We start from the raw sequence: 13,978 nt of genomic DNA on the forward strand, positions 1-13,978 counted from the left end.
CACCACCCACACACATCACACACACACATCACACACACACACAGGCACCCATGGTCTTATCGATCAGCATGTCCAGCTTAATAACAGAGTCAACCAGACACATAAGTCAAAATTTTTAGGAAGTGCTCATGATGAATAGCTAGTAGCTTCCAAGCAAGAGGAAATCATTCTATCTTCTTCTTATTCAACAAAATTCCAAGTGTGCACCTGCAAAGTGTCTGAGCCCAACGGGTGCAGGGGCCCAACGGGTCTAAGAGAAGTCCCAGGTCACCTAACTCAACTCAGACCATTGTTGGCTACTGATAACACGATTCATACCAATTCTTCCTCGGTACAATCTCAGGTGCTTTTTATACATGATTTCAAAACTCACAAAACTCCAAGACTGTATTGTGTTCCTATTTTACAGTTAAAGGAATCAGTGCTTGGGAGGTCAAGTCATCGACCCAAGTCCTACACCTAGGCTGGGATCCCCCAGTTCCTTCAAGCATCCAATTCTCTCCTCTGACCCAAATCATGTCTGACTCTAGAGTCCCCATCTGTCCTGGCTTGATTGGAAATCTGACCAGGGTGCCTTCCCTGGTTCAAAAATAACAGAGCCACTGGCCATGGTGAAAGAGGCGGCCCACTGTCCCTGGGTTTTGCAATGGGCTCACTCATCTATTGTAATTTGCAGTTAATAATGAAGCATTCTCCCAAGCGGTGTGTATAAGATCAAGTTCATGTACTATTTCATCTTTGCCAGCCAGCTGCCTTTCTGCTAGGCTGACAGTAAGTAATATCTTTGCATAAGGAGCCAGTCCACAACTAAATCAATTAATCCCTCTTCGGTTGGTAGACAGCTGTTGGGTCAAAACAAGGTAATTAGATGGACGCATCATTTACCAGGTGGTTGGTAATAAAGGGATTAATTGCCCAGAGTTGGAGGCTCTACAATGTCTGTTCTTCCTTGCCTTCTCCGGGGTGTCAACCATTAGCAGCAGTCTTCCCAAACGAAAATTCGGAAGGCCGAGAGCCTCTTCTCCTTTCGCACTTATCCAAAAGACTGGAGCTGCTCCTTCTGAAGCGCCCATCTGATGCGTGGCATGGGGCAAGTCTGGGTTCTCCTGCTTACGGGGTCCAGAGCCGCGTGGCTCAAGTGTCCCCGACGCCGGGCCCCTCCCAAAGCCCTGCCTGGGGGCTCCGCCTCTCGGGTCTGACCACACGGCCCCAGTGGAGTCTCCCACGCTGGGGGCCTCGACTCATGAACCCGCCAGTGGAACACGAGAGAGGCTGAGAGCTCAAAACTGCCCCAGGGCCTTCGTAAGAAACGACAGGGAGCGGCCTCGGTGCATACACTTTGAGGGGCTTTTGAGAATCAAAGAGTTTTGAACTGGAGGGACCCCTACGGACCCGCCAACCCAGCGCTTCTGAGCTCGGCCGCCGCTCAGAATCACCGGGCAGTTCTGAAGAACACCGATGCCCCTGCCCCTAACCCAGACCCACCAACAAAAGCAGAATCTCTGGGTGAGGCCTGGGCAGTGGCCACTGTGTCAAAGCTTCCTGAGTGGTCCTCATGGGCAGCCACGGATGAGAACGCCAGGTCTCGGTCATTTTGTGGAAGAGGCCACCGCGGCAAGGAGGGGACAGGCTCTGCCTTAGAGAAGCCCCACAGTTAATAAGCGGCTTGACTCAGAAGCAGCCCTGACTCATGAGCTGTACGCTCTCTCCTCTGGGCTCCTTGTGACCACCGATCCCGCCTGCGAGTAAAGACTACACCCTCCGCAAGGGTGGACGAGCCTGGTCCAGCAGGCACCACCCTGCCCTTGCTGCCTTCTCTCCAATCAGCTCCCTGCAGGCTCCTCACTCCGGCCACAAAGCCCTCACCATTCTCTGAACGTGCCATGGACTATCCCACCTGGGGCCCACGCTCCTGCTATTCCTCCTCTCCCTGATGCTGTTCCCTCTTCTCTGTCAGGGGAAGCCTGATGGGTCTTCAAAGGCTTAACTCAAATGCCACCCCCTCTACAAAGCCTCCCACTCGCCCTGCACCTTAAAGGGCTGGTTACTTACTCCTGGTTCTCCCATAACTGAAAGGCTTCTCTATTGTGCTCCATTTACCATGTCCTACGACCTACGTGCCTCTCCTCCCCACATCTTTTCCCTCTGCTTAGCCTATAAATGCGTGCAGAAGAAACAAAGTCCGGCAAGCATTGCTAAGAAAGCTATTTAGGTTGTGCTAGAAGAGCCCCCACCCCAACCCCTTCGGACAATTCCAGCTTTTATCAATCTAAATCAAAGACCCCGACTTCCCAGTTTCACCAAGGTGAGCTATCCCACAGCAGAGTTCTTCAGGGTGGTTCCTGCTCAGCCTGGCCACAGCCAAGAGACAAAGGCCTCTCCAAATATCAGGTTCAGGAAGCAGAAAACAAAACTTCAGTTGTTTACTGGACATCCACTGTGCATTCCACATCACTCCACAAGCCTTGGCCCCTGACTTCGGGAATTTTACAACAGTCCTCAGCACATCCGTCTCAGCTTAAGTCACTAGGGAAGAGAACCTCAAGGAAGCGTTTTTTTTCTACCTGGAAAAGACGAAGTGATAGGCTCTCATCCTCCCACAATCCTACCAGGTCAGATGCGCCTGGCGCTACCATTTCAGAGAGCTACGTGATCTTGGCAAATTGCTCAGTTAACTGAACCTCCTTTAACTTATCTGAAGAATGGGGTTCAACCTTCCTTTTGGGGTTGTTGTGAAGATTCAATGAGATATGTGTAGAAACGCCTCGAACAGCGTGGTCTAGTAGAGTGAAAGTAGATTACACTTTCAGTGAAGAGTAACTTTCCTTCCTTTCTCCCTCTTTTGATCCTTCCTCCTGGAGCCCACCTTACGGAGAGGTAAATCTGTAGCATAGTGAAGACTGGACCATTAAGGGGCCACCAAATAATAGATATTTGTTCTTTTCCCTCAAAAAAAAATTTTGTTTTTGTTTTTGGCCTCAAACAGTTCACCCAGAATACCACTAGATCCCTCAAACACAGACTGGCCCTCCCAGACCCTTAGGAATGCCCATCAACAGTTGGACCTAGTGCATTCCTGCAAGCCTTCTAGATAGACTCTGTGTTTATGAATTCCTGGTCAACCCCTGGGCTGTGCATCTGTCTTCTCGGAACGTGGTAATCACAGAGCAAGGAGAAATGCTAAAGAAAGCACCAGGGAGGGCAGGGCTGAACCGCATGAGTGATGCTGTGAAGATTTCAGGGAACCCACGCGAGGACCAGGAGGTGGGCGAGGCTGAAGGACAAGCTGTCTCACTCCTGCTGGTAACTCTGGGGGCAATTATGCCCTCTTAATGGCTGACAACGGAGCTCTGCCCCACGAGTCTGAGCTGCAACAGGGCGGCCCACAGATGCGCTGGGGCCGCAAATACGCAGTTGGCAACTCCTGAACTTTCGGTGACTGGACACCAGCTGATCTGATCAGCAATTACATTTTATTTTGGGGCCAGGGAGACAGCAGAGAACCAGGAAAATTATAAGACATCAGAGTACAGTTTTTCTAAGAATATCAACCATAAACTTTTTTTAACCAATTGTTGTTTTAGTGGCTAGGGGATTTGTGAGGCCCTGAAATAAGAAAACCTTGGATACAAAAATCAGATTATAGCCAATTTTCCCCCAAAGGAGCTTTTAAGCCTTTGCCCAATAAAAATCTGGGTGTGATTCTGTTGTTGTTTTGGAGGGGAGACAGGGTAATTTGTGCCAAGAGAACTTTGCTGGTGACAGTGAGCATAGCATAGAGATAAATGGATTTGTAGTCTGTCCTGGGTTTGAATCCTTACTCTGCTTCTTACTAGCTGTGTGGCCCTCGGCAAGCTGTATAACTTTCTTGGCCTCAGCTCTCCCATTCGTGAAATGGGAGTGGCAGACCTGGTTGGGGGCTTATTCTAAGCATTCCATGATGGGGTGTTTAGAAGCATCTAGATAACAGCTGGTCTGGAGCATCAGTACATGGTAACTAAGATGGTGCCTTCTCGCTCTAACATTGGTTTCTTATCTACAATAAACAGTTTGTGTTTTCACCATCATATATCAAACCCAAATAACCAGTCAGCATAAGACGGGGAAATGGCATCTCTAGGAGCAGTTTGGTTTCTAGTAATTTACAGGGTTTGTCATCTGCCTCTGTGATAACATCAGTCCAGGCTTAGCGGCTTCAACAGCCTTGGCTGGTAGGGAAACGACAAACCACAACCATGCTCAATCAGGTGCAAAGTTTGTAAATGTCTTGTGGACACAAAATTTAACTCAACAGGGGTGCTTGCTCCCTTCTCTCCTCTAAACGCCCAGCCCACGGCAGCCCAAATGATCACCATGACAGTGTCTCTGAGAAGCACCACTGGCCATATTTGCGTGGGAATGGAACGTAATTGCAGCTTGTAAAGGAAACCGGCCTAAGAAAAAAACATCCCGGGCAACATCCCGAGGAAACAGGGAGATCTTCCTGCGGGGACATTTTCCTGGTTGCCAGAGAAGGGGGCCGGACAGCTTGCCCACGACATTCTTGATGGAGGTGACTCACCCACCTACGCCCTCAAAAATGGCTCCCAGAGCTGCCTCTCCAGCCCCATTTTCCCTCCCAGGTCCTAGGCTGCTGCTAAATGAGCTTCTCACCCAGAAAACAAACCACCACCAGAAGGAAGAGATGACCTCTACCTACATAGGTTGGACCAAGCTGGGTCTCCCTTTCCAGTCAACTCCCTCACGTCAGCCCTGGGATACCAAGAGGAACCAGACATGGAAGGCTAACCCACATGCCCAGCTCACTCTCTGGTGCCCAGCGCCTGGCATGTGTAATACTGAAGAAACGGATGAGTGAACGAGTGAATGAATCCAGGAATGAACAAACTCCATAGGAGGCACCGAGCAAAGTACTGTTACAAATGAGGGAAGGCAGTCTCAGAGGGATGAAGTATCTTGCCCACACTCACGTAGCTTGGAAATGAAGAAACCAGGCTTTGAACCCACGTCTGACTCGAAGTCAAGGCTTCTGGTATGGAAACCCCCCACATGACCACGATAATGACAAATGTTTACATAGTCCCTGACACATCAGAGTGATTTTATCCTCCCAACATTCCAGAGACACGGACTCATCACGTATTCAAGTTGCACAACCAATCGGAGGCGAGGTAGGGGTGTGAACCTAGACTTTCATTCTTTCAATCACAGATATTTGGGGGCACCGTCTATAGATGTATTAGGGGTTGGGGATACAGCACAGACACAGTCCGTGGACTTGCTGTCCAGAGGGGTGTCTACTTCAGAAATAAGCTCCTCCCATGACACTGTATGCTGCCCACAGAATTTCGCCAGGAAGAAGCAGTGTTTCAGCAGCTGTACTTTGAAAGGGAAAATGATCTGAGAACAGGGCATGTCAACAGAAAAATAGGAATGGCTTGCATCTCAGTAGCCTGTGTTATTCTCAATGGCTTACCAGAAACCCTATCCTTTGTCAAGGCGAGTTCTACCTCTTCCTAAGGACGGGTATGCGAACATGCTAGGAGACTTGCCTGTAATAATCAGATTAATTGGGCGCCAAAAAAACCCCCAAATATCACATTCCCTGCTGAGTCACCAGGGAACCCAATAGGAAGCCTCAGGCAATGTGAGTTTGCAATTACCTGGCTAATCAGGCCTCGCCACACTAGAACTCCAAAGCAGTGGGGCTGACGAGGGAGTGAATTCACCTGGTTAGGCCACCCATGATGCACAAACTCAGGAGTCCATTTTTCCAGAAGGGAGTGCAGGTGAGAGACAGGGAAGACCTGTGGGATCAGAAAGTTCCCTTTGCGAGACTTCAGGGAATGCAGCATTACCATGCATCATCTTCCTCTACCAAGCACCTTAGTCCACAGAAATACTAAATTAGGAATTTGATACAAAGTAAAGCTCAGAGACTAAGGCCAAAGAAAAAGATTTTTTTTTCTCAACAGCACTCAAAGGTCAGACAATGGGCCACTAGTTTTCACTTGCCAGTTCCTGGCATCAAGTGCTAATTAATGTTCCCACAGGAGAACCAGCCTTAGAGTCTCCACATCAAGACCCACACACACCACTGAGGCCATCGCCATGGTGACCAGGCCTCTTCCCTTGGCTCCTAGCTTTCCACAAGGACACATTTCCTTGGTTGGAGCTTATTTCGCTCCAAGAGAAACTCTTCATAATTGAGCTCAATTTACCATGACAGTCACTTAACAAAAAGCACCCCCCAACCCCAGCCCAAGAATTGGGTCTTGGGGGCGCCTGGGTGGCTCAGTTGGTTAAGCAACTGCCTTCAGCTCAGGTCATGATCCTGGAGTCCCGGGATCGAGTCCCGCATCGGGCTCCCTGCTCAGCGGGGAGTCTGCTTCTCCCTCTGACCCTCTCCCCTCTCATGCTCTCTCTCTCATTCTCTCTCTCAAATAAATAAATAAAATCTTTAAAAAAAAAAAAGAATTGAGTCTTGGTAACCAGGTACAGTGAGGTGGAATCCTTGGGGCATCTTGGACTTGAATGAACCAACGTGGGAGCAGGGTGGCCAGTTCACCTACATGTGAACCTTCTTTCGGGGTGCTAAGGGGGACACTGCCCAGCCGGCTCTATAATTTCAGAGCCCCATTGCTGGCACCTGTGACTATGTGGATCTCAAACCTGAGCAGGTCGGAAAGCTTAGTCCAGCACTACACCAAAGCATTTCTCGAATTCTAAATCCCGCTCGCCAGAATTTCGGAGCCATTATACAGAGAAAGGGTGACCAAGAAAGCCACCACTGAAGGTAAAATGCTAGGCAGTGCAAGGAAGTTTCAAATCCCCCAAGAACCAGATTTTGGAGTCTTTCATTCTCCCCTCCCACCCAAAATTGATGCATGGAGACCAAGCCGTGAAAGCAAGCAAGTTTCCAGGGCTTACCTGGGTTGGGTTGTAGAGTTCCTGCAGGGGGCTTCGAGACCCCTTCCGGCAGCAGATGTCCACACCAAAGGGGTTCCTCCGCATGACTGAGGAGAGAAAGTGAAGGCTCATCAGAAATGAGCAACAAAGGTTTGTTGTCTGACAAAGAAAAAGGCACAGAGGTAGGTGGGGGAAGAAGAAACAGGTAGGAAAGGAAAGGATATAAAACCACTTCCAGCAAAGCTGCTGTTCCTTTATCCAATGGCACGTCTTCTCCAGCATTCAGGTATCTCCACGCTCAGAAGGACATAAATAATCTTAAACATTCTTCCCAGCAAATTTTTAAGAAAACAAGACAGGCATCTAAAACTCACTGAAATGAAGCTACTTACAAAAGACAGTGTAAAGGTTCTTCCGAGAGAGTGAGTTCTACCAGCACCAGGCTTGGTGATGTATTTCAAATCCCACAGCCTCCTTGAGGCCTCAATGATCAATTACAACCTCTTATTCCTGCCTTCCCTGCCCCCTCCCCACCTGGTTCTGGTCTCCTGAGCACCATGCAGGGCCTCCCCCGGAGGGCTCTTCCACTAGCTAAGTCAGGCACCCGGTCACCCCAAAGCCTCTTGTAAATTAGGTTACTTTTAATGAAAATGTCAGGTCAAGGCAGAAAGGACAAGGGCTATGGCTCTAAACAGATAGAGGTAGCACTTGCAAGTAATAAAAGAGGTGAAAGGGGCGCCTGGGTGGCTCAGTCGGTTAAGCGTCTGACTTTTGATCTCAGCTCAGGTCTTGATCTCGGGGTCATGAGTTCAAGCCCCACACTGGATGCCACGCTGGGCACGGAGCCCACATAAAAAAAATTTTAAAATAAAAGAGGGAGAATTAAGGGAACTCCTCAAAAGCCAAAGGCGTTGGGGACACTCAGCACTACTTTTTTAAAGGTTTTATTTTTAAGTACTCTCTACACCCAACATGAGGTTTGAACTCACAACCCCAAGATCAAGAGTCACACGCTCCACCAACTGAGCCAGGCAGGCGCTCCCCTCCCCCTCCCCAACGCCCCGAACTATTTTTAAGTGGAAAAAAGTTTTTCTTTTTTTTCATTCTTCTTGTTCACAAAACACCCTCATTCCGGGCAGTCTCTCCCAGAGCCTAACACGCAGTCACCTGTTGATAATTATTTGTTGAAGGGCGGGCGGCGTGGAGGAGGGAGGAGCGAATGAATGAGCAAACAAGCGTTTTCTTCTCCCACAGAAGGCGATTTTCTTGTGGAATGACTTGGTAGGGGCTTGGGCGGGACAAGGAAAGCAGATCCATCCACAAGCCTGAAGAATTCACCCTTATGTAGCAGCCGCAGAGAGGACCCATGATGTTCCCTGGGTTTGCATTCCGGCTCTACCACATTCCCGCTGTGTGATCTTTGGCAAGGCACCTAACCTTGCTGTGCCTGTGTTTCTTCAGCTGTAAGATGGGGTTGGCTGTGAGGATTCAACGAGTTACTCCTATCTGCAGAATGCTTAAACCGGGGTGCTGACCAAAAAGCGTTTCTTACAAATTTCTGAAGGGCATCAAACTGCACGCTGGATTTGCACAGAACGATTCCTGACCAAAACCCGCCTATCCCCGGGGGGGTGGGGTGGGAAGGTGAGAACTTCTCTAGTCCTGAGCCATCCAGCGAGCTGATGGGAAGTCAGCAGACCTCAAAGCCTTCTCTGAACCGAGAGCCACAGAAGGCTGGGGCGGGAGGAGCCAGAGGGGGACACTTAGAAGCCAGCCGTAGGTCCGAAACGTGAGGAAAGCCATCTCCGCAAGGAGCCAATTCCTTCTGGAAGTTCTCCAGGTAAACTGACCCTTTCTTTTTTTTTTTTAAGATTTTATTTATTTATTTGAGACAGAGAGAACGAGAGAGAGAGAGAGCACATGAGAGGGGATAGGGTCAGAGGACGAAGCAGACTCCCTGCCGAGCAGGGAGCCCGATGCGGGACTCGATCCCGGGACTCCAGGATCATGACCTGAGCCGAAGGCAGTCGCTTAACCAACTGAGCCACCCAGGCGCCCTGAACTGACCCTTTCTCAGGCAGTTCTCCTTTGACCTGTCCCTTGGAGCCACATGGAAACCCTCAGACTAAATCATCGCTTCCAGGAACCTGGAAGCTGCGTTTTCTGTCCCCTTCTCCGTTGCCTCGGAGAGCGGGGTCGTTGAGCTTTTGCTGCGAAGGGCAGGCAGCGCTTTGGCCCTGTGCCCTCGGGGTCTGGGGCACCGTGTCGGCAGCCATGGATGATCCAGAACACAACGGGCGTGGCCGCATGCCACTGCCGCTCCATGCATGGACACAAAGTGAATTCCGTGTCATTTTCACGTGTCGGGAAATAGTCTTCTTCTTTTGATGGGTTTTTTCCAACCGTGTCACAGAAACGCGCGCGGGGCCGGATCGGGCCCACGGCTGTCGTTTGCTGACCCCCGCCCTGGAGAACGGTCCCCGGGATTCCTGGGGTCAGCGGAACAAGCCCCAAAAGCACGCTGCGTGCCCCATGGCCCTCTCCGGGGAGGCGACCTGCGGGCAAATGTCCACCCATAAAAGCCGTTCAAATTTGATTAGGCTGTGCGGGGGTGGGGGGGGGGGGGGGGGGGGGGGGGGGGGGGAACACTGCCTCTTTGTTCCTCCACAACTGCCTCAAGAAGAAGGGGGAAAAATCCACGTTGTGTTTTTCTTTAATTTATTGCTTCATTTTTCATTTCCACTAAAAACGAGGTAAACTGTTAAATGCACGCCACTTGCCCTCGGTGCACAATGACATAGCAACACTTTGGAGAAGAAAAAACAGCCATAAAACTTGTAAAATTATGCTCACGCCGTGCAAGGTTAAACTCTCCCCGTGGCGGCAGACAGGCTCCCGGGGCCGGTGGCTGCAGGACCCGCCACGGTGAAAACCCTACCGTGGAGTCCATTAAAACTCAGCTTTTATAGGGGGCAGTATTATTTAATTGGTTTATTTTTCGAATACAAGGCCTTTAAAATGCTTTGACCGTGTGGGGCCTGCAACGCGGGCCCTTTCCCAAGGCCGCCCGCCCTCCGTGCCTCCTCCCGCCCTGGCCATGCGCGCTCCGTTGGGCGCCACGTGAACCAGCCTTGGCACCCCAGGCCACAAAAGCCAAAGGGGCCTTGTGCGCTGTTTATGAGAATGACAACAATCCTACTATTTATCGAGCGCTCACTGTGTGCCAGGCACTTGGTTAAGTGTAATCCTTCCCACGGTGAAGGAAGGACCTGCATTTTAGAGGTCTGAGCCTCCCTTAACTTCAGAAACTGGACCAAGGTCAAGACCACGGGAGTGGAAGGTAACCACATGAAGACTCAGACCTGACTGCTATAGGTGCTTCACATCCAAACAAGGACAGTGAGGACCTACTGCGTGCCTGGGAGCCAAAGGACGGGCTGGCAATTATGCACGTAAGTACTAAGTACGTTGGTCCCGTATGCGTCTTTGGAAAAGTGGCATCAGAGAAGGTTGAGTGACTGACACACAGAGATGGTGGTGGGTACAGTTTAGAGAGCGCTCACGGTGCATTTCATCTGCACAGCAGCCATATGGGGTGGGTACCACCACTGTCCCCACTTTATGGATAGGAATACAGAGGCACAGCAGGGGAAGGTAACTTGCCCGGGTCTCATCACTAAGAGGTGAGGCATGGACTCCAACACAGGCAGCCCATGCTCTCAGCTGCCATGCTGGGCCAAGGGTCAGGTGCCAAGTCCACCACGCATCTTTCTAGTTGGGCCCCAGACTGGGTTGGCTGGCCACTTCTAGGACAGAAGATCTAAAATGAACTCCAGTGTCCTAGGAGTCACTAAAGTGATGTGATGTGACAGCCAGACTAATAACTAAGTTATCGCACTCCAACAAACTTTTCTCAAGCACCCACGGTATGCCGGGCATGGGGGTATAGACCCTCCCCATCTTATTCACATTTTCCCCTGGTGCTTGGCACAAGTCAGTACTCAAGAAAGGCTGTGAATGAGCTAGGATTTCAGGGTTCCTTCACAAGCGTTGGACAGGCTGTTTTCTACTATATAAGGAAGAAACCGCCTGTAGCATCCAACAGCTGTTCTTTTTTTTTTTCCTTTGAAAAATAAAAGGTCTGGTGATCAAAAGCCCTAAGAAATGAATCCCTGAGGACATTTAACAGTGGCCTTCTGCCGTCCACCCGCCACCACGAGTTTTATTTAGCTGCAACATTTGCTTTTTTTTTTTCCTTTCTAAACTCCAGTCAACGAAACTCAAGACCGTTTGGTAAGAATCGAATTGGCTCAATTTACAGCACAATTTCTTGGACCCAGGCACATTTCTGCATATTCCAAGGTACATGAATGAAGCCAGCCCCTGTGTTTGTTTTATGATGACAAAGAGCACATTGTCCTTAAGTGGGTCCTCTGCTCACAGTCAACGGACAGCAGGGGACACAAAGTGGGCTCCCAGCAAAGGAGTGGAGCCCACCTCACCCTCTGAGTGACTCCCCGTGACCTCGCCTTGTGCTTCTGGGCTGGACGGGAGCTGCTGGATGGCTAATTCGGGTCTGAGGACGTAAAACGGAAAGGCCTTGGGGCCCTGGGTGGGAACTCACCTTTGATGCGTTTTAGAAAACTACAGGCATATGGGATGCTCGGGGATTATAGTCCAGCTCCACAGCCTCTGTGCTCTCACTTCCCTGGACATCCAAAGGGAGGCACTGCTTACTCAATCACCCGGGTCCGAATGCGTCTCCACCTCCCACCCACCCCCACCCTGCCGGCAAAACCACACTAATACTGCACTGACTTCAGACACTTTCCGAATCTGATTTTGCTAACAGCCTGGGCATGATTCCTCATCAACACTACACTCTGCGGGTGCAGAGCAAAAATGCAATCAAGGAGATGTCTTCTCCAAAGGCACCAATTCACGCTGTGCCCTGGTGCAGTACCGTCCAGACCATGTGTCTAAAGGATGTTGGAATGGGACCGTGTCTAGGTCAACATCATCAAGTGAGGAGAAGTGAGAGCGCTAACCAGCTCCCTCAGAGGGGGCTGTTCCTGGAAAGATGGGCCATCTGCTTTGCAACAGCAGGGTGCAGAGCCTCCCTTAAAAGGCCACTATGTCACAGCTGTCCCCTCTCCTGTGGAGGTCACCCCGTAGTTCCGACCATCCTGGCTTGCCTGGGACAGAAGAGATTCCTGGAACTCCGGACTGTTTCCATGCTAAAACCAGCAAAGTCCCAAGCACCGAGAGCCACACCCTTCGGATTCAAATCCTGGCTTCACTATTAACCAGCCTTGGGACCTTCACTCAACGTCTTCATCTCTGAAATGCAACCATAAAGCACAATAATAATGCCTACATCCTAGGATGGTTTTGGGAATTAAATGAAAATGTAAAATAGCCTGGTACATAGTATCCAGGACTGTTCATGTGAAAAGTCACAGGCCTGGATCCTACACCTCGCTTTGTCACCAAAGAGCCTCACTTTGAACCAGGTACCCCCGGGGCCTCAGATTTCTCCTTGGTCAGGTGCAGAGATAAAAACCAGGTGATCTCAAAGTTCCCGATGTCTAAGCACAGGGCAGTGGGAAGTTTCCCTGGAGAACCACGGGTTCAGTAAGTCCTGGAGAGGGGCTGGGGGTGGGGCAGTCAGGGGGAAGGGGCAGGAGGTGTAGACAGAGGACCCGGTGGCAGTTAGTAACAGAAAAGCAGGAGAGAGAGTGTGGGCCCAGAAGACGTTGGGAAAGAAAAAGCAGTATTTGGCTGTGAGACAGACTTCTCAATTTCTGCCCAGTTTACAAATTCACAACCAAAGGCTGGCATCCTGGTTGAAATGAAGAGGTTTTTCAAATGAAAAAATGCCATCAATAAAGAAAAATTAATAATAATACAAAAATAGGACCCCCCCCAAATCTTATACAGAAGCAGAACTAGTGGTCTCTAGCTCGGGTAGGGCAGTTGTTGGAACAAAACCCTCTTGTCTTAGTAACCCAGGACCTGAAATTCCACACCAGGAGGGACTCAGAGTGGAAAGAACCCAACCCTCAACCAGAAGCGCCCATGAGCATGGCCTTCCGGGAGCCCTCTTGTTCTTTAGAGTTCAGCATCTCCTTTGGACCACCACTCTCCTTTTAAAACACAAAGGAAGAAATCCCCTTTGAGTCGCTCACTAACATCAGAAAGTATTAGTTGTTCTGCCCAGGTTTCTGGAAGAAATATTCAGGACTAGAGGAAAGAGGAGGGAGAGAGAAGAAAACAAAGACGGCGGGGGGGGGGGGGGGGGGGCGGTGCACCCGGCGGATAAGGTGCTGAAGCTCTCAGGGTTCTCGGACATCACCAGTTGGCTTAGAATTGGCTCAATCCCAAGCAGTTCCCGTAAAGCAGAGAGGGAAACAGAGGTACGTAAGTCTTCACAAATACCACATCTGTAGCTAATATATTAAAATTTTCTCCTGGTGCAGCCACTCTGGAAAACAGCATGGAGTTTCCTCAAAAAGTTAAAAATACAGCTACCCTACGACCCAGCAATTGCACTACTAGGTGTTTATCCAAAGGATACATAGTGATTTGAAGGGGCACCTGCACCCCAATGTTTATAGCAGCCATGTCCACAATAGCCAAACTATGGAAAGAGCCCAGATGTCCACTGACAGATGAATGGATAAAGAAGAGATTCCTGGAACTCCGGACTGTTTCCATGCTAAAACCAGCAAAGTTACATATATATATATAATGGAATATTACTCAGCCATCAAAAAGAATGAGCTCTTGCCATTTGCAACAATGTGGATGGAACTAGAGTATATTATGCTAAGCGAAATAAGTCTGTCAGAGAAAGACAAATACCATATAGTTTCACTCATGTGGAATTTAAGAAAGAAAACTGATGAACTTAGGGGAAGGGAAGGAAAAATAAAATAAGATAAAAACAGAGAGGGAGACAAACCGTAAGAGACTCGTAACTCTAGGGAACAAACTGAGGGTTGCAGGAGGGGAGGTGGGTGGGGAGATGGGCTTTAAGGAGGGCACTTGATATAATGAGCACTGGGTG

General features: G+C 49.8%; 1 protein-coding gene across 3 annotated transcripts in view; it reads right to left on the bottom strand.

The window, feature by feature from the left end:
* Positions 1–13,978, bottom strand: part of CHST11 (carbohydrate sulfotransferase 11) — a 259,142-nt gene that overhangs the window by 130,899 nt on the left and 114,265 nt on the right. For all 3 annotated transcript variants that reach the window (XM_021687589.1, XM_044915832.1, XM_021687590.1), the window contains exon 2: positions 6,931–7,016. In XM_021687589.1, coding sequence (XP_021543264.1) covers positions 6,931–7,016 — 86 coding nt within the window. The remainder of the gene's footprint in view (positions 1–6,930; positions 7,017–13,978) is intronic.

Source organism: Neomonachus schauinslandi, chromosome 5 (genome assembly GCF_002201575.2).
Source record: "Neomonachus schauinslandi chromosome 5, ASM220157v2, whole genome shotgun sequence".
In the NCBI taxonomy this organism is placed as follows: Eukaryota; Metazoa; Chordata; class Mammalia; order Carnivora; family Phocidae; genus Neomonachus; species Neomonachus schauinslandi.